The 25,680-nt window shown below is 40.6% G+C and overlaps 1 protein-coding gene and 1 pseudogene across 4 annotated transcripts in view; one reads left to right on the plus strand and one right to left on the minus strand.

Annotated features, from left to right (window-relative positions):
* TRAPPC9 (trafficking protein particle complex subunit 9) overlaps positions 1-25,680 on the minus strand; it is a 490,667-nt gene that overhangs the window by 442,830 nt on the left and 22,157 nt on the right. For 2 of the 4 annotated variants that reach the window (XM_057735068.1, XM_057735070.1), the window contains 3 exons: positions 17,573-17,599; positions 6,167-6,288; positions 2,276-2,401 (listed from right to left, as the gene is read on the minus strand). In XM_057735068.1, coding sequence (XP_057591051.1) covers positions 2,276-2,401; positions 6,167-6,288; positions 17,573-17,599 — 275 coding nt within the window. The remainder of the gene's footprint in view (positions 1-2,275; positions 2,402-6,166; positions 6,289-17,572; positions 17,600-25,680) is intronic. The other 2 variants (XM_057735071.1, XM_057735069.1) reach the window with 1 other exon arrangement.
* Positions 14,277-14,640, plus strand: LOC130853350 (60S ribosomal protein L31-like; annotated as a pseudogene).

Consider the following 25,680-nt stretch of genomic DNA (forward strand, 5'->3'; position numbering starts at 1 on the left):
AGCCCTCTGAGCTCAAGCCGGGCCACGCCTCCACACCTGGTCCCCTGCTTGGAGGCTCTTCAGCCCCTGCAAGTGGGTGGTTCTCGCTCTCCTTAGGGAAACGCCTCTGGGGGACCCTCCTCTCGCCCTTAGCAGGGAGGTCCCTGGGCTGCATCCTGGGCTGTCCCACGAGGTCTGCGTGCGCCTGGGCTGCTCATTGGACCAGCAGTGCAGAGCCAGGGATGACGCCCTGGTCACCTCTGCAAACCTGCTGCCCAGCTCGCAGCTCACATGCAGCGGGTCCCCCGGAAATTGTGGTGCACGATGGATCCAACCCAGACAGCCGCTCATTTGCCAGCACCGCTAACAGCTGGTTTCCACCCTTCAGTTAGTTTCCCATGAAACTGAAGCTTCCGCTGTCAAGTGGTGGGTTTTGGTTCTCCCTGCCCATCTTTACCAGAAACACCAAGGGAAACCAAAAGACCTTTTCTCAACCTTTTTCTGATGACACATTCGCACCCGTGATACCGCCGTGCTCAGCAGCTTTGAGACCACGTGGTATTGTTTCCCTTACACTAAATGGCTCACCACATCGTGGGATTGTTTTCTCTTTTTGGTTTGTTTGTACCCAGTTTATCAGCTTAATTCTGTTTTTGTCTCTCCCTTCAGTGTCAGGCTGGCAGCTGCCACTTCCCACTCCCTTCAGCTACCTCCCTCCCAATGTCCCATCTAGGAAGTTGGAGGGGGTGGGGGGCGGAGAGGCTACAACCTTCACAGAAGAGGGAACCAAGGCACAGAGAGGCTAAGTAGTCTACCCAGGGGGCACAGCGAGATGCAGGCCCCATCGGTGTGTATTCCAAGTCCCTGTGCTTAACTCTTAAGCTAAAATATTTAACTTTTTCTAGACTGTGGTTATAAACACGAGACATCAAAATACGTATCAGCAGGGTATAATCAACTCTAAGACGTTCATCAGCTCCACTGCTTTGTTTCTATTTTATTTGTATTTTAAAAATTAGGAACCTCTGCAACCAATATGGCAAAATGTGAATATGTTAAACCCGGATGATAGAGGCCATGAGTGTCTAATTACTCGTTTTCTCTCATACGTTCAAAATACAAAATGATTGTAAAGTCTCTCTCCCCTCCCCTCCACCCACTACCCTCTCTCTCACCTGAGCCCCCCAGACCCCATATTTAAGTCTTCTCATTATATCCACAACTGAATCCACCAGCTTCCCCCAAACTCCCTCTGCAGGTTTCCCCTCTCCGAGCACGGCATGACCATCACTTACCTAATTAATCCAGCCAGAAACCTGGGCTTCTTCTGTCTGACCCTCACCTATGTCATGAATCCCTTCCTTCTCACCCCCTAAACATGTCTTCAATCTGTTGGTGTTTTTCCATTGACTGTCCCACCACTCAAGTGAAGCCACTTACCTACACTGCCCACCTGGCCTGCCCCACCATGCTCACCCAAAGCCAAAGGACATCCCATCGCTCCCATGCTTTTAAGACATTTCTTTTAAAACCCACTGTTCTTAGAATAAACTCCAAGTTCTTCACCTGGAGAATGTCTATCTTTGCCATGAAACTGTCAGCACAACGAGAGCAGAATCTGCCTTCTCCTCCTCCGTGCCCCCTCCCAGCACCATGCCGCGCTCAGTAAAGACCTGCTCAATTACAGTAACCTATATTTTAATCCTGGGATCTGTAAGCAAACGGCTTTACTCTTGAGTCTTGGTTGCCCTGGCCATAAAAACCCAAGGTAGATTAGAAAGGTTGTGGATGTTTAGCTAGATTATCGATCTGGGGATTTTGCGTTAGTAACCTACAACTAAATGTTCTAATGACTTTGTCTTATTAAAAACACATCCAGATTCAAGTAATATTTGTACAATGCCTTTGGTGTAAAAGGAGCTGTACAAAGTACTTTCACACACTTCATGTGTGTGAACATGAACAACCCAGACAGGGTCACAGATGGAACTGCTTCACAAGTGACCCAAGTGAGGTGAGAGGCATAAAGCTTGTCCAAGGTCACAAAGCTGGTGAGAGCAAAGTTGTTTCTTCAATCAACAAAATTTTTTGAAGAACAGAATTCTGAATTTTGAAAGTAAAAGACCATAATATAAAGAAGTAAAACAACTCCCTTAATAAGGGTTTCATATTCTGACTCCAGAGTTTTGACCATGCCGTACCAAGTCCTTGCACAGCAAAATCACTTGGTCTCATGGTGAACAAGCTCCAGGAGAACTGCATGAATTCTTCCGCTCACAGGTGGACACACACCCACCTGTCGAAGGTTAATGTAAACTGCATTCTGGAGAAATTCCGAAGCCTCCATGCTCCGCTTCTGAATGGCAAGGACACGGACGGCCTTGACACACGCTTCTAACTCAATCACCCCAGCATTCTTATACTGCAGGGTCAAAAGAGAAGAAGAGAGATGTTTCTGTCAGATCGTGAAGGCTATACCATGGGGACTCAGTGACACTGAGAGCACGTCCCCAGCACGAGGACCTGCAGTGCCGCCCACGCAAGGGGGGGAATTTGTGTTTGAGAAAGTCTATCCGTTATGGGGGCAAAAGGGGTTTGGTGGGATTGAGTGAGCCTATAAATGCCCATATACATACGTTTGCATTCATTCAAGAAATACAACCAACAGTACTGGATATTTCACAAATTTTCAAAAAGTTATCAATGGAAACTTTGCTATTCATTTCCACTTAATCTCTTGTCCTGGAAAACATTCTTAGACTCTCTCACAGCTGCAGCTTTGATGCAGTAGTTGTCAATTCATGTTACTTTGTTGCAACAGTTCTAGCTCCCTGTATCACTGTATCTGTCCTCTCTTAGAGCCTCTGATGTCTGTTTGATGTCTTTCTGGTTCTCTCTCTGAGTTACCTGTTCCTGCTTCTCAGATCCTGAGATGAAGGAGACATGAAGACGCGTGAACAGAAAAAGGCACTGTGGACTTCATTTATCCACTCAGTAATGATCCTGGCGAGAATTTCTCCAATCTCACCTTCAGCTCTCAAAGTTCTACTCAAGTGATATCCGGCCAGGAGAGCTGCCCTTGGCCACATGAAAGCTGTGTGATTCGGAGCCCAGGCCCCCCCGTCCTGTGCCTTCCTCTTTCCCAAGGCCCCACCTCAAAGTCCTCCATGCCCCCTGTTCTTCTGCTCTCTTTTCTTTTTCCCTAATTATCCCGAGCTGGAGTGGTTTTCAACTGAGGTATCTGATCTGAAAAGACTTCCTGCAGCTGAGGAAGAGGCTTCCAGAGATAAGCCTACGTATTCTGGTGCCTGAAGAGAGCCGGGGGCTCAGAGACCCCCACCAACACTAACGGAGGCGCTAAACATGCCACGGAGTCAGCCACCCCCTCAGCAAGTGTCTGCTGAGGACCCAAGGCCTGTCTGGTGTAAACACTCACAAAAATGCAGTCTGCCCACTTATTGATTACTAAGAAGCAAAAATATACAACTGCTCATGTCTCTTACTAAAATTACTTGTACAATGGAAAAAGAAATCACTGTGCCAGAAAGAGCCAGTCTCCAGTGTTTCCTCGTTTCCAACATATAACATGCACAGATTTTGTGATATATTATATATAATTTATCAAAGACACCAAAAAAAAAAAAAAAACTGTACTCACCTAACTACCAATACAGAAGTCAAAATCTATCAATTTTCTATACCATTTAACAACACAAAAAAATGAATCTAATGGGGACTTGATTCCATTGAAATCTTAAAACAACTTATATTGAAGGGAAAATAAAAGTCAACTCAGTTTTTTTTTCACATATTTTGGTTATAGTTACATATTTTAAATATTACAATGAAGTTTAAACTGCAATCATAAAAACACCATTCATATATTAGTAGAAAGATATATAGAATCAATGGGAATTAGCAAAAGAATGAACATTTACTTAAAGTCTACTACACACCTAGTCTTTTACAAGCATTATCCCGGAACATACACTTTCTGACTCAGGGGCCATACCCCCATTTCACTGCTGAGTCCCTAGTAATCATCTACCAAAGCATCAACATAGAACTATGCAATTAATATTTTAGAAATAAATGAGGGAATTATCTCATTCAATGCTAAAACAAAACCCTAAAATACTGAACTTATTTACAGATGAAGGAATTAGAGCCCCAAAAAGTAAAGTTTCTTGCCCAAGGTCACAAAGCTAGTAATTGGTGAAGACAGGATTCGAACTCAGGTCTGCATGACTCCAAAATGAAAGTGAAACTCCCATTCCATTAGGGAGGGTCCAGCACCACAGACCATCACCCTATCTTTGTCCAGATCTAGCCTTTCATAGCCTTAGACAGCACCCCATACAGAGGAACTCCCGGGCAAACTATAACAAAACAGATTTTATATCCAATAATTTCTCATGTCTTGTTTACAAAGTGTCAGCAAATCAGCAGAAAAGCTCTGTAAGAAGGTATTTCTAAGTATAATACCAAAGAGAAAACTCATAAGGAAAACACTTACTATATTCAAAACACTTTTGACCACAACCAAAATGAAAAACCTCATAAACAAAAGGCAAGCAACATCAAGAAAAAGATTTGCGATATATGCGGATGACAGACAAGAAGCTAGTATTCATAACATACAAAGAGTTATCTCAGAGCAACAAGAAATGCTCCCTAATTTAAATGTGTGCAAAGGACAAAAACAAATAATTCATTTTAAAAAATGCAATTGGCTAACAAGTGAAAAATGTTCAATACCTCACTGGTCATCACATGGCAAATACTTTAAAAGGATGGTGTCCGTGTGTGGGAGAACAAACTGCTAGCAACCTTTCTGGAGGACGATACACCAATGTATATATAAACTCTAAAAAATGTATGCACACTTTTTGACTCAAGTCCACTTCTGTTTCCTTTAAAAAAAACTAGTCCAAAAAGATTTATCCATCAGAGCATTTATCACAGCACTGTTTACAATGGTGGAAAGAAAAACTGAAATGCAATACTATTCAGTAATAGAGAATTGGTTAAATGAGTAATTCTTCATCTTTTCATTACCTGTTGGAGAAGGAATTTGGAGAGTAACTTGAAAGTAACCTATGATAAGTGTAAATATATCCAGCGACTAAATTTTCAGAAATCTTAATAAAGAAATACTCATACAAGAACACAGTACAAGAATGTTCAAACATTTTTTCTAAGAGTCAAAAAGTAAGGAAACCCAAGTGTCCATAATTGGGTAAATCATGGCAAGCTGGGAGCTCTGGGGGCAGGCACTCCATCCTGTTCTAGGTGTCCTGTTCATACAGTCTCCCACGAAAGGAGCTGATGGACACGTGAAGACCTGGAAGACTTCTCTACTCTATTTGAAAGGACCAAGCAGGTCTGACGTGGGAGGGCATCTACAATATATCACTGAGTGAATAAACCAAGCTGCAGAAAAAAATATACAGTATGGTCTCATTTTTGTAAATGAAACATATATATGTACATATGCATATGCATATACTTCTCATATATGTGTATGTATACATACATATTTCATAGGCATGAAGGTCATGAAAGAGAGATACCAGATTGTTAAGAGTTGTTACTCTCAGGGAATAAGGGGAGGGGAAGTAGGGGATGTTCCTTTTTTACTTGATACCACTCTTCTGTACAACCGCGGTCCTTTTTCTTCAGCATTTCAGTTAAATATATTTGGAATTTAAAAAATTTTTAAGTCCAAAGTAACAAGAATGGTGCATCCACAAGACGGAATGCTATACAGGTGATTAAAAATCATGCCACGGAATATTCAGTAACACAGAAAAACACATAATCTGCCAAATGAAAAATGTAGGTCTCCACACCGTAAATAAATACCGAATGCTCACCACTGTTATGATATAATGTACACCGACAAAAAGAACAGAAAATAGATATTAAAATGTTATTATCTCTGAGTAGCAGGGCTGTGACAGCCTCTTTTCCCCCTTTTCTCAGACTTATTAAATTAAATATACATTATTTTTAATCAACAGATGCCATTTTTCAGCATACAGTATTATGCACTGGGGAATAATAATATGTGAACACTTACAGAAACAAATAATTAGGAGATACTGCAGCAGTATTACACAATGTAAAAGAGGAACTTCTGATTAAAACAACACAGTTACACAAAGGCTCTGCAGAGTAACGGCACCTTGCTGTAACAGGAAATGGCCTCCTTGTATTTGTCAATTATGTCTTCAGGGCTGAGGCAGTTCTTAGCCCGTCCAATCTCAGTGCTGGTGTCTGGATTGATGCCATTGGTGGTGAGGGCACCTGCAAACCGAGAGGAAGAAAAGAAATAATCTTTTGCTTCTTCTGACTTGTCTCTTTGTTACTTTAAAAAAGGAGCACAAATAAGATAAAGCTTGAGTATTCCCGACTGAAATTTAAATAATGAAACCATTTTCAAAGTCTTCACAGCTTATACACTCCCTAGAATAGTCTTACCATCAAAGCATTGTATTAAATGTCAATTAACTCACAATAAGTATTCCTCCCTGTTGAAACTTTTTATTAAAGAACATGAAATGCATTATTTAAAAGTAGCATGTCTACAATCACTAGCTTAGTTGTCTTGATGGCAATGCAGTCAGTGTGCATTATCTCTAGCGCTAAGCTCTTAATGCCAGCAAGAGACCACCCTGCAACCTCAAGTAGAGATAAACTATGTGAAAGTACTTTCTGAACTGAACAGCACTGAAAAAAACATCACTTATAAATACTGGCACCATTTCTGAGGCTGTCATTTTCTATTTCTGGCCAAACCCTGTCAATAAGCAGAACTACCTAGTTTCCTGGTCATCAAACTCACAGAGGGAAGAGTTCTGGAGACATTTCCATTTATAGAATGTAACCAACCACACATAGAACACTGACCGAAAATAAAGAAGAAGATGAAACACTCTTTGATTTCACAGAACTCTCAAAAAATATTCTCCTAAGCCTCATAGCAGGAAAAGCTGGGCTTCTCCTAAGCCACTTGTTTATTTCACAGACCATGAGCATATCACACAAATCCTGTTTCCCTCATGTCTGCTGGGAGACTCAGGCACACATTTGCGGTTGATCTTAGAACTCACCGGGCAAAGGCATGTGTCTCACATGGCCTGCAACCCTCACGCAAGCTCATCTCCTCACCTTGCTGTCTAAATTTGACCCCATTTTTTTCTCACCTGCTCATGTGGTATTCTATTATTCTGTAGGCTACCTCAAATGCTTTTTGGAACAAGACAGAAGAGTGGGTGGATAGATAAATGGATAGACGGACAGGTGAAAGATGGGCAGACAGACAGAGAGACTCCAAGAAAAGGGAAACAAAGAATATTTCCTATGCAAAATCCTCTTCTAGTCGGGGAAGAAAGAACCACAACAGAGAACTGGGAAGAGGCAGGTGGCTTAGGATTTTGTTTTTCTACAGATTTCACTGAAAATCACAGCAAGAGATGAGAGGGTAGAACTATAAATAATAAAAGAAAAGGGCACGCATGCCTGAAAAAAAATCTAAAACACGCACTTTCTAGAGAACAGATTCAAATCAGCAAGGCCCAATGACACAATCCTTGGGGACTTACAGAACTGAGAAGTCCATCTCCAAAATACAAGGCATCCCTTCGGAGCACTGAGAGTCTACACTGGGTGGTCATAAGGCCATCACAGCAAAAGCTATGTTATTCTGCACTAATGAGGAACCAGAACCTGTGAGGGGGTGTCCACGTGTGTCCTCATTTACAACCCATGGAAACTCTACGAAAGGGGTACTCCTAGTGAGCCCTGTTTCTGCAGGGGAGGAAACAAGTCCTAGAGAGCTGAGCATTCCTACCAGTTCTCCAGATTACAGAGCCAGTTACTCCAGAGCAGGTTTCGAACTCAGGCCTACATTTTTAACCACAGCACTATCCTGCTTTGTGTGGTTTTCATGTTTACAATACATTTGTTTCTGGCATGAAATAACAGTTAATAGATGATACATCATCTTGATTTACCTCATTAGCTCTAATAATTTGTCTTTATGTTGTTGAATTTTACTCTTTTCCCTTGGAGAAAGGAAGGGAAAGAGTGGGGGTGAGAATGAGGTGGGTTCTTCATTCTTCCTATGGTACCTCACTTCATCCAAAAAGGCCCCAACGAGGGAGAAGGAACAAACGTTACCTCCATCTTTAAAAAAAAAAAAAAAGGATGCCACTGATGATGGGCGTTCCCTTAATGATTTGCTTAACTCCAGTACTGAGCCTGGGGGAAAAGGCATACACAGCAACCCAGAATATGACCTGTAGGAAGGTAAAAAGAGCATAGCTCACGGGAGAGCTTAGTGGGTCAGACTGATTTAATTTCACTCAATAAAAGAATAACACACTCTAAAAATACTAGTATACAATGGATTTGATCTTTCTTGACATCTATAAAGTTTTGACAGCCCAAATGTGACATTATTGTGAACCAGTGAAACAAGGAGTCTACAGACAGGAAAAATCAATGCTACAGGCAGGCTGAAACCCAGGCTAGAGGAAAGGAAAAGAAACAGCAAAGTTAAGAAGCGGGAAAAAGTTGGAAAAACAAATCACAAGGGCATATCCTATGCAAGACTGTGTAGGAGGCACAAGCTGGAAAGTCCATAAAGAGTAGAACAAAGCAGAAATAAGAGTGAATAAAGCAGAGACAAATGAGGCAGGAGAGATAAAGGCAAAACCGTAAAAAGAGGAGAACAACGAGGGCTTAGAACAGGCAGTCACCAGTGTGGCAATGATTCCAGGAACAGCTAACGGGCTGGCCCTTCACAAGGTCACACATATCTGCTCCCCTACTGAGAAAACAAAAACCTTGTCACATGCGTACCACCAGCCCTGTTCTGCAGCAGCACAGCAGGAAGACAGCGCGGCCAGCAAGCCTGATGTCAAGCCCAGCAAGTGTGTGATAAACTCCGCCAGCACCACCAATGACAGGGGCAAAGGTGGACTTCTTAGTAAACAGCACTGGGACAGCTCACTGGCCATTTGAAGAAAGATAAAACCAGACCCACACCTCACACCAAACACCAGAATAAACTCCAAATGATCTAGGATTGAAATGTAAAACAGGAAAGTATAACAGAAGTTCAAAAAACATGGGAGAATTCCTCTCAAACCTGGATATAGGGAAAGGTTCTCTAAATGTGATTCAAATCCAAAGGCAATTGTAAAAATTGATAAATCCAATTATGTGAAAATATAGGAAAAATACCATAAACAATGCCAAAACATAAACAACAATCAGAGAGAAAATATTTTCAACACATATCCCCACAGGCTAACATTCCTAATATAGAAAGAGGCCATGAAAATTGAGAGAAAAAAAATCTAAAAATTCAATAGAACAAAATGAGCAAAAGATATGAGCAGATAATTCATAAAAGAAAAACATAAAAATGGCCTTTAAACACTTTTTAAAAATTCAACTTCACTAACAGTAAGAGATACCATTTCTCACATGCCTACTTGACAGCAGGCTCTGTGGGTGAACCTGTGTTGAAAAGGCACTCTCGCGCACTGCCACTGAGAATGCAAAATGGTGTGACCTTGATGGAGAGAAATTTGACAAAATCTAATAAAAGTACATACATGTCTACCTTTTGACCCAGTAATTCCCCTTCTAGGAATTTATGAGGAAGACACAAATCTAACAACACAAAAACACATGTGTACAAGGTTATTCACTGCAGCGTCATTTGTGATACAGAGTATTGGAACAACCAAAATGTCCACATAGAGAAGACTGGTCAAACAAAACATGGTTCATGGACATGTAGTGAAAATGAATGAGGATGATGTCTGTAAGCTGATATGAACTGATTTCCAGGATATATTGGTAAACACAAACATAATAAAATTAAAAATAAAACAAAAAAAGCGAAGTACACAAGAAGCAGAAATAAGAATATCTATTTTTTTTTTCAACAATAACAAAAAACACCAGAGGGGGAAAACCAGCAGCAACTGAGATTAGTTACCTACAAGCGTAGGTCAGGTGGCAACAAGGTGGGAGGGATGAAGAAAGGAAGTGATGCTTCTCTGAGCATGTCTTTTTATAGAGTTTGACTTTTGGAACTATGTTCATGATTCATATGGTAAAAACAGAATCTATCAATAAAGATTGATAATGGAATACAAATAGAAACAAGTGGGCTTTAGTATATTTCAAATAAACAACATAATTATACTGACAGGCAGGATTAAAGAACAAATACAAGTAACTTCTGATCCCATTACTTTGTATACTTATCCTCAGTATAAAGACAAAAAAAAAAAGTATAAAATAACACTCTGAAAACTCAAAACATTGTTGAAAAAAACTTAAGACCTAAATAACTGGAAAGACATCCCATGTTCACGGATCAGAAGACAATATCCTCAAAATGGCAATACTCCCCAAAGTGACCACAGATTCAACATAATCCCTACCAAAATCCCAGCTGGATTCTCTGCAGAAACTTACTAGCTGATCCTAAAATTCATATGGAAATCCAAGGGACTCAGAATACCTAAAACAATCTTGAAAAAAAAGAACAAAGTTATACTTCTTGATTTCAAAACTTACTACAGGGACTTCCTAGGTGGCACAGTGGGTAAGAATCCGCCTGCCAATGCAGGGGACATGGGTTCGATCCCTGCCCCAGAAAGATACCACATGCCGCGGAGCAACTAAGCCCGTGCACCACAACAAATAAGCCCGCACTCTAGAGCCCGTGAGCCACAACTATTGAGCCCATCTGCCGCAACTACTGAAGCCCACACGCCTAGAGCCCGTGCTCTACAACAAGAGAAGCCACGGCAATGAGAAGCCTGCGCACCACAATGAAGAGTCGTCCCCACTCACCACAACTAGAGAAAGCCCGTGTGCAGCAACGAAGACCCAACACAGCCAATAAAATAAATAAATATATATTAAAAAAAAAAAACTTACTACAACTTATCTCTAACTGGAGAGATTACACGTAATTTCTAAATTTACTTATTGTGCTTATCCTTATTTTCTAAATCCTCCACAATGAACATAACTTCTACAACGAGGAAAAATATTTTTTAAAACATACATACCCATTCGTTCACTGAAAAAAAGTCTTCACTATAAAGAGAAACAAATACCTAGTGAAAAGTAACTACTTAAAAACAAGAGTAGGATGGGGTGGGGGGGCGAAGGGGAAGCTGGAATGAAGTGAGAGAGTAGCAATGACATATGTACACTACCAAATGTAAAACAGATAGCTGGTAGGAAACTGCTGCATAACACCGGGAGATCAATTTGATGATGGGCGATGACTTAGAGGAATGGGATATGGAGGGTGGGAGGGAGTTGCAGGAGAGAGGGGATATGGGGATATATGTATAAATACAGATGATTCACTTTGTTGTACAGCAAAAACTGGCACAACAATGTAAAGCAATTATATTCCAATAAAGAACTTTAAAATGTGAAAAAATAATAATAATAATAAGTGTAGGGAATTCCCTGGCAGTCCAGTGGTTAGGGCTCACTGCCTTCAGTGCAGTAGCCTGGGTTCAATCCCTGGCCAGGGAACTAAGATGCCACAAGCCACGTGGTACAGCCAAAGATAAAATAAAATTTAAAAAATAAAAACAAGAGTACATTTAAGGTTTCCATAAACTGAAAACTTAAAAGCATAAACACATCAAGTTTCTAGGGAAATCTGTACAATATATTAAAACATATTCATTTTAAAAATTCTAATTGAATAATGAAAACCCAAGAAACAAAGGGAAAATCGTATTTGATAGCCAACTTCAACTACATGAAGGGCAAAGACCTAGAAATTACAGTTCCTGTAACTCTGACACTAACTCAGCATAATGAGAGGAAAATCTTTACCTAGGAGATAGTGGAATTCTATGCATAAGACAGGATAAACTCAGTACAAACAGCACTACACACAGTGATGATTTTTTTAATAGAATTCTAAAGTTAGAACGTTGTTGAAAAGCTATAAAAATACTCTGAAAAAGAGATCAAAACATAATATATATGTAGGAAGTCTGCCCCCATGTCATATATGTATGCAAACTTATTTTGTTCACTCATGGGCACTAATTGCTTTATCCAAGGCAGAATATTTTAATTAAAACAAATAATCAATATTATACTTTTCCTGTCAAATCTAGCTAATAAATTTACTCTGCTATGTAACCATAATGTGTCTCAGAGCTAAAATTAGTGAAAATACCTTTGTATGGTTTGTGGAACTCTTCTCAAAATTCTAGACTTTTAAAATAAACCTGAGCAGTATTTCTATATTATCTTTTTCCTTGTGAAACAAACAACAGACACTGTTGTCAAAATTCTGTCATTACAATGATTCATGAGCACCACGTTCTAACTAATCTGCCGGACAATAAGGCACTATCTAGACACTGTGACCAAAAAAATGAAATATAAGGAAGACAATGACCCTACTCTGGAAAGTTATTTATAATCTATGTCAACACTGGGGTTTTTATTTCACTGGTTAGCAAAATAAAATCAACCAAACACTTTCTTAGAGCGTTCTGCAGCCACGACTCTACTTTCAGTGTAATGACCAGAAGAGACTTTAGTATGACTTCGCTAGGTCAATTAGCAACAATCATCACTGGAGGGTAAGTAACTCAGAAATTAACTGACAGCCATGCTTCCACCTACATTAGACGTAAAATAAAACTAAACTGAGCTCTGCGAGGTAAATGAAGAGATGAGGCCCCTAACGAGGAAAAAATTAGTAAGAAATCAAAGTAAAGACTTTAATTAAACATTCCCATAGAAAGGAATAGAGTATGGTAGTTAAGAGAACAGATGCTGGAGACAAACGAGTGGGTGTCAACGCCCACATCATCACTAACTAGCTGTAACCTTGGCAAGTCAGTGACCTTTTCTGCATCTCAGTTTTCTCATCTACAGACTGGGGAATAACAACAAGTACCTCGACCATTACAAGAGCTAAATTGCTTTATATATAAAGTTTATATAAAACACCTCAGATCTTAGATATGACGCCAAAAGCACAAGCAACAAAGAAAACTTAGATAAACTGGACTTCATAAAAATTTAAAACTTCTATGCTTCAAAGGACACCATCAAGTGTGAAAAAACAACACGCAGAATAGAAGAAAATTTTTGCAAACCATATATCTGATGAGGAACTTGTATCTACAATATAAAAAGAACTCTTACAACTCAATAATAAAAAGACAAATATCTCAATTAAAAATGCATAAAGGATATGAAAAGACATTTTTCAAGGAAAATGTACGACTGTCCAATAAGCACAATGAAAAGATGCTCGATATCAATAGCTACAAGGGAAATCAAATAAAAACTACAAGGAGATGGAGAACACCATAATTCAAAAAGAGACATGCACCCAATGTTCATAGTAGCACTATTTACAATAGCCAGGACATGGAAACAACCTAAATGTCCATCAACAGAGAAATGGATAAAGAAGATGTGGTGTATGTATACAATGGAATATTAGCCATAAAAAGAAACAAAATAATACCATTTGCAGCAACACAGATGGACCTAGAGATGGTCATACTGAGTGAAGTAAGTCAGACACAGAAAGACAGATAGCATATGATACAGCTTATATGTGGAATCTAAAAAAAATGGTACAAATTAACTTATTTATTACAAAACAGAAGCAGAGTCACACACGTAGAAAACAAACTTATGGTTGCCAGGTGAGGCCAGGGAGGGATAAATTGGGAGATTGGGATTGACATATCCACACTACTATATACAAATAGATAATTAATAAGAACCTGCTGTATAGCACAGGGAACTCTACTCAGTACTCCATAATGGCCTATATGTGAAAAGAACCTAAAAAAAAAGAGTGGATATATGTGTACGTATAACTGATTCACTTTGCTGTACACCTGAAACTAACACCACACTGTAAATCAACTATACTCCAATAAAAATTTTTTAAAAAGAAATACTATATATATAATGGCAAACTTTTATATTTTAATATTAGTAAACGTACACAAATAATTACAAATACAAATAAAAATTCCATTTCCATTTTAACCAACAACCACAAAAAAAAAAAAAAAAAACTACAAAGAGAAACCACTTCACATTTATTAGAATAGCGATAAACAAAAAGATAATAACACCCTGACCTGGAGCTCCAGGGGCACCAAGGGTGGTTGCGGGAGGCCGGGCAGCAGGCAGGACTTGGCTTGGGCTTGTTGCATGCCGCTCTGAGCCTCCCTGTTGCCTGGATTTAGATGGCTCCCGCAAAGAAGGGCAGCGAGAAGGGCCAATCCTCCATCAACAAGGGGGTGACCAGAGAACACACTAACAACATTCACAGGCGCAACCATGGAGTGGGTTTCAAGAAGCGAGCCCCTTGGGCACTCAAAGAAATCCAGAAATGTGCCTTGAAGGAGATGGGAACTCCAGATGTGCACCTTGATACCAGGCTCAACAAAACTGCTGGGCCAAAGGGACAAGGCACGACCGGTATTGTATCCAGGGGCCAGAAGACACAATGAAGACAAAGATTCACCAAACAAGCTCTGTACACTGGTTACCTATGTACCTGTCACCACTATCAAAAATCTACAGACAGTTAATGTGGATGAGAACTAATTGTTGATTTTCAAATAAAGTTACAGAACTGCCAAAAAAAAAAAAAAAGGTAATAACAAATATTGATGAGGATATAGAGAAACTGGAACTCTCATACGTTGCTGGTGAGAACATAAAACAGCACAACCACTTTGGAAAACAAACGGGCAGCTCCTCAAATAGTTTAACATTTAATTACCATATGACCCAGCTGTTCTACTTCCTAGGCATATACATAAAAGAAGTGAAGGGCTTCCTAGGTGGCGCAGTGGTTAAGAATCCGCCTGACAATGCAGAGGTCACGGGTTCGATCCCAGCTCCAGGAAGATCCCACATGCCACAGAGCAACTAAGCCCGTGTGCCCAAAAAAAAAAAAGAAGTGAAAATATATGTTCACATAAAAACTTACACACAAATGTTCGTAGCACCATTACTCCTAACAGCCAAGGAGTAGAAAGAACCCAAATGCCCATCAGCTGATGAAGGGGTAAACAAAAGGCGGTCTATCCATAAGGTGAAATACTATTCGGCAAAGACAAAACGCAAAGCACTCATCCAGGCTACGACAGGGACAAACCTTGAAAACACGATGCTAAGTGAGTGAAAGAAGTCAGGCACAAAAGCTACAAGTTGTATGACTCCATTTATATGAAATGTCCAGAACGAGCAAATCCAGAGAGACAGAAGAGTGGCTGCCTGGGGCAAAAGAAAGATGGGGAAAGTGAGTGGTGACTGCTAACGGGTACAGGGCTTCTTCCTGAGGTGATGAAAATGTCCAAGATTGACGGTGATACACACCTCTGGGCAGAGTAAAAACCTCTATATATTTTAATGGGTGCATTGTATTAGAACTGCTAAGGAAAAAAAGCACCTTGGACCAGTGCCTTCACATCGCTAATTTTTACTATAGGAAGAAGAAACTCCCATCTACATAAAAATGAGAAAAGCAAGTTTGAGTTAACTGAAATTGAACAAAAGATCATTTCACTTGAAACAGCTATTGAATGTACACGAAATATTCAGAAATAACAAGAAATAACAGTGTGACACCACGAGGCACTCTGTTTCAAATGCCGATCAAGGGCTCAGAAGCTAAGCTGCTAGAAATGACTGGAGAAGACGCCTGGTTCTCCCTACCCACCCCGCTTCCCACACCAAACAAGCAGAGGAGCCAGCAACCAAAGACAACCAAACTCCTTCTTCTGGTCTTCGAAACCGTCATGAGGAAAGCAAGCAGTGAAAACTCTGAAACAGTTTGCTTCAAATAATTTATATGAAATGAAAGTGATATAATTTCGTGCTGGGTTTTCTATGAAGCCGAACAGTCTTGTCACCCCCGACAGAAGGCTATCTGTTCAGATGCAGAGACTTAGGAGCATCACAGCACACTGCTCCCAGGGGTCCCCACCCACAGGCTGACCACCAACACACCTGCCAGGGTTTAAAGGGCAGAGAGGGAGAGAGAACGTCTGAAAGACAGATGAGACGTTGGCAGGTGAAGAGAAGGCTGCGGCCAGTCCTGGGACACAGGCCCCATGGGCAGGGGCTAGGAGGGCCCCAGGTGAACTGGAGTGTGGCCCCGGGGCAGGAATGGATTGGTGGGATGGGGGCAGAATCTCAGTGCTCTCCTCGCTCTCCCTCGGGGAAGGGAGATCAAGTCTGCATCAGCCTCACTCTGGACCCACGGTGGAGGGTGCCCTGGGACGCCAAACCCTGGCTCTGCATCCCTTCCTGCAAGCTTCAACCTCTACCACTGGATCTTGACACGTCCGTGAACAACAGCCCCCTCACGTCATTCCCAGTGCTCGAAACTCAATTACACCTCTACACAACCTTATTTTGAAAAATTTCCGAAATTAAAAATATTATATTCTTTTTTTTAATCTCAACATAGGACTGGTTTTTCTGACAGCTCTAAGCTACTTCTACTTGGTAAAGCACCTAATTTTCCTACAAGTGAATCCGGTACTTTCCATCAGGCATAACTAGCCAGTCTGGGCTCAACAGCTTCCATTAGTCAAATACCAGTACATCTAACATTGATTTCATTGTTCATCAGTTTCGGGCGGGAAGTGAGGGAGTGTCATTCAGTTCCTCAGCCCACCCACAACTGCTTTCTCATCAGCAACTCAGGTCTCCTAAAAACAAAACAAAGCATCTGTTTCCCTTCCTAGAGGAAGGAAAATGCTTTCCACAAACTGCATCAGGAAACAACAGCCAAGAGAAAGAATGCAACACAAATGTTAAAACAAAAATCTACAACACCTGAAGCAATTTCATTCCAGAAGCAAGATACAGTGAGATGGAAGTAAATGTGCTGGTCACAAAGCGTGTGTAAGCATGACCACCTGATTTCTAGCGCTCAGAAGAAGGGAGGGTTTGCATTTTTTATCACTACTCTTTGTCATTGTTTCTGACTAAGGCAGAAAATAACAGAGCTCATTATGAAATAATTAAGCACTGCAATAAAAGAGATTTTTGCTGTATTAATTACAGAAGGCATTAAGAGGGGAAAGGAAAACCCACCTCTGTAAAAAATGCAAAATGTCTTTCCCTTTTAAGAACACACACATGAAATGCAACAGAGAATTCAAATTCACACTGAGAGGAGCATAAGCCACAGAATCAGAGCAAAGTCATTACTAGTAGTCAATTCAAAATTAACAGGACAGGCATGCTCAATGCATTCAGAGGATTTTAAAGGCACACTGCAGATCATTCACTTGACCATGCTGGAGGAAGAATGCCCCTCTGCGACAGACAACATAAATCAACGGGGGGCCCCACCAAACAAGGACCAAACAACAATCAGGTTCGTAACAGTTCTGATTTAAAGTTACTTAAATCAATGTGTTCCAAAGATCATAATCCAGACACGTTAAGCACTCATTCACACCACCGTGAAACAAGCACGTAAAAAGAACCAAAGAAACGAAGCACGTAGATCATGTACCTGGATCAATGAGAACTTCCTGTGCCCCTGGAAGAAAGAACAGATTATGGTCTTTTATTCGAAAAACAAAACCACTTTTACAGATAACTACTAAATCACATTTCATAATTCACATAGCCTTGAAAAATCTAAGACACTTGTATCTGATCAAAAAAGCAATTCTGAGTAACCGTATGTTACAATTCAGTGCCTTTATGCTTTAGAAGGAAAAAAAGAAAAAAGCTACCAGTCCCCATATTCTGCACAAACTCTAAAGTGCCTCCCTGTTTCATCCCCTTCCCACTTCCTAAGAGCATGCTCCCCAACTCCTCCGAAACAAGTATGAAAATTTCTTATTCCCACAAATAAGCCAAATGACAGAAAATATCAATTTATTTGTGTAAGTATATGCCCACACCTTGGCCTGGAGGAGAAAGCTATCAGAAGGCTATACGGGACTTATTTTTACCTTCCTAAAATCACAGACACACACACACACGCAGAAGTCCTGCACACTTCACAGGCTGAGGAATCCCCACGTTTAGAAGTAGCTCTGTAGTTAGTTTACAGCACAAAACAGTTCACTTCATTATTATCAAGAAGTTTTTGAAAGCCCTGATCATCTGCTTAACCATTCAAATACCAATGAGACCCAATGAGCCTTCTCTGTAGAATATAATTTCCTATGATGGCAAACACACCCTAAGAGGTACTGGGTCCAAGAGTCCTGCTTATCATTAGCAATAATCGTTCTTAAACATGTGAACAAGATTCAAAAAGGTATGTCCCAATAACATACATTCTTACGGAAAGAGCGTATGTATTCAATTGTCCATATAGAGAATAGGTCCCATGATGCTTCTTAAGAGCTGCTTTGTGTATTGCAATCTCTATTTTTAAATGCAGACTAAAAATCCCTGCAATTTGGAAGCCACGATTATAATAAAAAACAGCTGCTTTCTATTGGATACCGACCATGTGCCAAACACGATGTGTGACAGCCACGATGTGTGATTGTCAGGACAGCCCTACCAGGTGGACCGGGGTGAGAAAGCCTGCAGTGCGGATGCAGAGCCGGGCTGCTGCTCCATCACACGCCCACGACACTGTGCCCACAACGAGTGCTGAGACCGGTACTCAGGGGATACTCAGCTGTGTGGAGCCTCAGGGAATTTGGGATGTCCAGATAGTGCTCAAAACTTCCTGTTCAGTGAAAAACCTGGTGAAATATATTACACTGTGCCCTACCTTTAAATAGGGAACGTGATCCAGACTTTTTTGATGCCTCAGAGTCAGTATCCTGATCCTCAATTACGTGACCCCTCAGGGCATCCAGGAACAAACAGGGCCCCACGCTAGGTATGCTGAGATGGCAGAGCTCTTAAGGTGGTTTTACGAAGTTTGTAAAAACCTTTCTGTCTCATGCCTCACACAGGCAGTCAACTATCACTTCTCACGGATGTGGATGTACCACCTGAAACGACCCTTTTCTGCCTTTTAAGGTAATTCATCTAATCCAATCTTTTCGAACAGCAAAGAACAAGCTCAACCACAAAAACTGGACAGCTTTTTACCAAATGGATTTTAACATCTAATTGGACTCCCTGAAAGCCCTTTCCTTTTATTAAACCCACTTCTATGTATATAACAGTCTCCTGATCGATGGATTTTGCTACCTGATTCTCTGGCCTACTCAGAAGGCTTCTCGTCTTGTGTGTGTGAGGGGGTAGGGAGATAATAACTGGTGCTGTTTGAAGAAATCACAGTGAGGAAGGGGCATCCTCCCGCCAGGTCTCCACGGGTAGGATGACCTCACTGTGCTCAGAAATTATATTATCAGCATCATCAGCCTGCAATGGACTGACTTCATTTTAACTAAACTCATAAGAGACTGATGTAAGGGAACCAGAGGTTTAACTTATTAATGTAACGAGACATAAAATTATCGATCAGACTAAAATATCAGAGTTTAGCAGTCAGCACATTTTCTCAACAGCCCAATCATAGGCAGAAGGCCACATGGCAAGCATGGACAGATGCAGAGCAAGAGGGATTTCCTAGATTAACTTGATGGACTAAATTTCTGTTACAGGAACAGACCTGCTGCCTAGACCACAATGAATGCTGGTCATGGTGCATGGACAGTGGCTGAGACACAGCTGTGAATGCTTGTGTAACTCTCCCTTTTCCCCTATCCAGGCTGAATGATGGACAGATGTACATAGAGAGCCACAGATGGGCTGACACGTCTAAACACCCAAAGCCCATCTCTGGAAACCAGACTGCTGAGGTTTAAATCCCAGCTCCACCACTCTCTAGCTCTGTGACCCTGGTCAAATTACTTACCCTCTCTGTGCCTCAATTTCCACAACTGTAAAATTGGGATAATAATCAATCCCACCTCACTTGGTTGTTGTGAGGATTAAAGGATTAAGTTAGTTTCTGTAAAATGCTTAGAAAAGTATGTAGCACATTTTAGGTGCTCAACAACTGTTAACTATGAAGCATGCCCGCTTGTCTCCCTTCTAATCATCTTTAGAGTTTCCTTGCTAGTTTAAGTCCCAGAGGACATCCTTATTTCCCTATTTATAAATTCTTGGGGAGCATCCTTCTGTCCCACCCCACCACCTGTTCAAACCGGGGGAAGGGACGCTTCCTCCCCACTCCTCCGGGCCATGAGGAGGGTTCTCCCTCAATACTCCTGACCCCTGGCCCACGGCTAGCCCTCCTCACACTAGTGGAGTGAGGAGTGGGCTCAGGGAGTTTGGGAGACAAGTGGGGCATAGGAAACCCTTCTTCTCCCCCGGGTGCTGGCCACCCCTGGGAAGCACCCAGGATGCTCAGCTCCATGACATGACAGCCCTGAGCATGATGGGGACAGGTCTCCTGATAGGAAGCCCACTGTGGCCCGAGCTGCCTGCAACTGGGTGAGTCTCTCTAGTTCCAGGATACAGTATTAAGACACCCATTTTCCCGAAGCCCTAAAGTTCACAGAGAATGTGGCTTTATCAGTAACAAAGGAGACATTTACCTGCACCCACCTACCCTCGTCTCCTCTCTCAGTTGGCTAGTGGAGAAAAGAGGAGCGTAATTACCGGGCCCACTTAAGCCCCAACATATACTAATTAGCCAAGAATTCTGTGGCTTAGTTCAGGGTGACTGTATAACGGCCCTAATTCTGCTGCTGCTGCTAAATTACAGGAACTACTGACCCTCTTCAAATATTTTACTCATTTCTTAATTGGAGCTTTTGTCATAAAACCGGCTTTTCCTATTTTAATTCCTTAGTAATTGCTAAAGACTATAAAATGATGGCTTCATACAAAACAATAGCTAAGGGTTAGAGCTCTTTTGAGATAACCACCGTGCTAAACGCTTTACATAATTTCTAATTCTCACAATTCTACAAAGCAGATATTAGCGTCCCTATTTTACAGACAAGGGGAAAACTCAGAAAGAACAGACTCAAGCTCACATGGCTAAGTGGTAGCATGTGCACCCAAACCCAAGTGAAAAAACTACGCCCCTTCCTATACCAACCAAATCACCCCCCGCTAATTAACACACAGCGGTGGGTTCAATACTCAGGGAGCTCAAGACATTTTCCAGTTTTAAGGTGCCCCAGGGACCGCTTCTATCTGTTTTATAAAATCACGGCTCACTGGTTTCTAATACTGGAAGAAAAGTCCAATTTCACCACTGTTTGCGCAGCATGCCTGAAATGTTCACACTGAGATAACAGAATAAAAATAAGATATAACTAGGATAATTTTTCCAGGTATCCAGACATAACGGACATTGTGCTATCCTGAAGCATTAAACAAAGAAGTCAAATTAAAGGAACGTCAGTTAAGTCTTCTTTCACAAACAGGAAAATTAAGACTTTTAAAAGGCACAACAGCGCCACCTATGGCCAAAAAGGCTTTCCAGGTTGCTGTAAAAGATGCAACACAAAAACTGCCTGTATAATAAGAAACCATCAGTAAGGTTTTTAAAAACAGGATGCTCAGAGCCTGTAACTAAAGGCTTATCTAGCACATACTGAATTCTGCTTCAGGAAGGGAGTGGTATTCAATATTTAATCTGAAATTAACACTCCTGAATATAAATAGGCTCATGGAAACAAATCTTCGAAGAAGAAGGAATCCAGTGCGGCCTCTTCATCTTACAGACAAGGAGACTGACACCCAGGATCCGTCCTTCTAGCAGTCTGCAGCAAAGCTCTCCTAGTCCTTGCATCCTGCACTAGCTGTACCAGCTCTACATTCGTAAAAGTCATGTCTGCAAGCTTCCAACAGTAGGTAACCTAAGTGTCTTGCAAAATACTTCCCAAAGAGCAGTTAACTACACATTACACAATTTTGTTGAAATACAAAACATTTATTTATATATTAAAATAGCATGAGCTCCACTTTTATTCCCTCTATAAAGGAAAAGTGACAGATTTCAAATCAAAGTTTTGATTATTTAAAATCTATTAAGGGTACAGAAAAAAAATCAAAATTTCAATCACAAAAAATATAAGTTTATTCTCTGAAAATAATCAATACTGATTTTTCTAAACGTCATGGCTGTGGTCAAATTCCAAGCAACTGAAAGGTTCTAGTGGATGACTACATGGCAATATGAATTCTGAGTTGTAAAAATATACGTTCTGTACAAATAATCTTCAAGTTCTTCAGCTTAAGGCAATTTAGCCAGTCCCTATCTTACTAGGATGACACTCATCAAAACTGCATACTGCACTAAAAAAAGCAACTGAATCCTTATCACTTTAACTCACATTCACATATATCATATGTATATACACACTGAATATGCATCAGAAATAAACCACCCTCTTCAGTATTCAGAGTTAATCTTTCCAAACTGTCATTGTGACAGCAGATTTTTACTGACCATCTCTTGAGTGCTTTGTACAAGGTATCTCACAGTCAGACAAGGTAAATAACATTATTCAAATTTCACAAATGAGGAAATATACTTAAGCCATAAAAACCAACTTACATATTCATTATAAGGAAATAAAAGAGTAAAGATTTTTACTCTCTCAACATTCAGAGGCTTAATCTTTTCTTCCACACTAAAGACTACATAAAACCAATTCAGTCTTTATAACTTTTTCTCTCAACAAGCCTCACTAGAGAAAAACAAGCAGTCATTGCAACGGTTGGATTGTCAAAGCCTATTTCTCTTTTGCACTGTAATCATTTTTAATGTTTTGTTTTTAGTGCTTGCAGAATTAAAATAAAAAATACTAACTTTTTAGGTCATTAGTTTAGAATAAAACATTTGTGAAAATGTACAATTTTAATCTATGCCACTCTATCTCATAGTCTCACTGACATCTCTTCTTTTAAGACCTCATCAGGCTGAGATCACTAAAATCCATCATTTATGAATTCACAGGAGTTTGGGAAACCAGTCAATGGGAGGCTGATTGGAGGAGCAATTAAGGATGCGTACTGTGCAGTGTAACCCCAGCCTGGTTCCAGCCCAAATCTGCCGCTGGCAGCTGCGTGATTTGGGGCAAGTTACCCCATCTCTTTAAACCGCCATCCCTCACCTGCAAGAAGGAGTTACTGATAATTACCCTCAAACACCTGCTATGAGGTAAAAGGTATGGAAAGCATTTAGCACAGCCTGGCCTCGGGCAGGTGCTAAAGCATTCACAGCTGTTTCAATACTCGTGGATGACACTACTTGCTGTTAATAAATTAAACTGGTCCAGAAAGTAGAAACAACCATAAAGGAGAAACATTCGTGAGTCAATAAGCATTTCCTTTTGGATTGATTGCAGAACGTCCTATTGATTTTTTAATAAACCAAGTTTTGTTCATTAATTACAGGCTTATAGGTTCATGGACAAGACTCAAGAAAAAGAATTAGTGGCCTCTAACCTCTGAATACTAAGAAAGTGAAGTTTTTAAAAAATTTTTCAACAAAAGGAGAATTAAAGCAAAAAGAGGTAGGGACTACAGAATTTTTGAAACTAAACTCAGTTTTAAGAGGTGGGAAAAATCCCTTTTCTCAGAGGAAATCTTGAAAACTATGTAAACTGGATCTGAGATGTCTAGAGTCTTTTACCATTATTCACGAATTCATATTACCAAGTCTTGAAGCCACTTGACAATCAACAGTAATAACACTGCTCATAAGAGAGCTGCTAACGTTTATCCAGCACTGGCTAGGGCTGGTCCAGATCCTCCACACGGGTTTCTCAAGCAGCTTCACAAGAACCCTCTGAGGGAAGTACAACAATTATCTCCCCCATTCACAGATACGGAAATTGAGGCACAGAGAGATTAAACTTGCTCCGGGTCACATCGGCATTAAATGACATCTATATGCTACTATTTTGCTGGTGAAAAATGAACCTGAGACATAAATTCAAGGGAGAATGTTAAATAATCAGTTTGTCTGATCTTCACCTCAAAGAGTAGATACCATAAATTCCTAATGTAAGATGAGGCCGCCACTACAAACTGACTAATCTTGAAATTAATATCCAAGATGAAGCAACATATACATATATATTCATGATATCAAATCCATTCATGGCTCTGGACCCTTTATTGCCTGAAAGGTAGTAAATATCATTTCCAACTACTGGAATATGTTACGGGAAAACCCGAATGAACCTGTTGGCCAGCCCAATAAATGAGATGAGCCTCACTCTCTCAGCTCTCATCCAGGTTTCACTGGATGTTCTTTTCCACAGACTGTCTTCAACAATGAAAAGTTCTCAAGTGTTTCACACTATGCACAGCTAAATAAAAACATTTCTCTACTGCACAGAGCACTTTTTCAGGCTTAAAACTTTTTCTGCCTCTACTCAGCAAAGGGAGAAGGTGAAACATTACCCTAAAAACTCTCCGGAGTCGCACTAACTACATGAGTAGAACAGTCTCAACACATTGTAACTCTTCAAATCGCAGAAAAAGAATAAAATAAAACAACCTCCAACAAAAGGCACCCCCCAGAGAGACAGCAGACTTTCTTCTAAGGAGAAGATAAAACAGCTGTCACCTGCATGCTGGAGATTTTAACACTTGGCTGCTGGCGGGAGCAGACAAGTGGACTTGAAATGCTGAAATCTCACAGCAGAGGCAGCAGTTATACCAACAAGGGATACACACAGGTGGTGAGCACCCACAGGAGGTGAGCATCCAGAGGAGGTGAGCACCCACAGGAGACATCTCAAGTCAGAATCGAAGCACAGGAAAGGGGGGAGCAGAGACATTCTAGACCTCAGACTTTATCATTTCTCAGCCCACTTTACTTTCCTCTCCAACAACTGAGACTCCACTAAAACTGTTAGGAGCAGTCTGTTGAAGGACAATAAAATATCCTCAGGAACCATCAGAGATTCATCTGAGCAGTTCTATAAAGAGTGCACCCACATTCAGCCCGTGTGGCTACACAGATTGTCTCACAAACGTGGTCTCTGCAGTCTCTGCTGGTGATGGTGGATGGTATAATTCAATGGAAAAGGACATTTAAGCCATTTCCCCATCCAATACACATCAACAGCTGTGGGCTTTCTCTTTGGGGGAAAAAGTCTATAAAAATCTCATGGATCAAAAAACACCTAGTAGTTTTGTATAGAGCCTTGATCTCTGCATCCTTTGTTATTATCTTTGTGACCTATGCGGTATGAAAACTACATCCTGAACATCTAAGGCAAATTCATTTGCTAAGGGTCAGACAGGTCAAGTTCATTCAACATGCATTTGTGGATCTGCTCCTCCAAAGATGAATTTTTACTCTTCATAGGTGCTAACAAACATATAAGCAAATCAAACTTCACTCATTAAGAGAACTTCATCAACCATAAAAATAAAACAGCCCCCTCAGGCCCTGAATTAGCTGTTAAAATTGACATCTGGGACTAACTTCACCAAATACACAGAAATTATGACAAGGACCCAGACACAGAAATTCAAAGTCAGTCTACCATGAAATTTTATGCAATTGTTCAAGAAATCAACCCCTCATAGTAATCCATTCATATCATTTGATAAGATTCAGTACGGTCAATACATATTCAATAGAATCAGAAGACAATGTCTCACGCGCAGGATTTCTGACGCAACAGATTTTATACTTTATTTAAACATCAGTCAAGT

Source organism: Hippopotamus amphibius, chromosome 5 (genome assembly GCF_030028045.1).
Source record: "Hippopotamus amphibius kiboko isolate mHipAmp2 chromosome 5, mHipAmp2.hap2, whole genome shotgun sequence".
In the NCBI taxonomy this organism is placed as follows: domain Eukaryota; kingdom Metazoa; phylum Chordata; class Mammalia; order Artiodactyla; family Hippopotamidae; genus Hippopotamus; species Hippopotamus amphibius.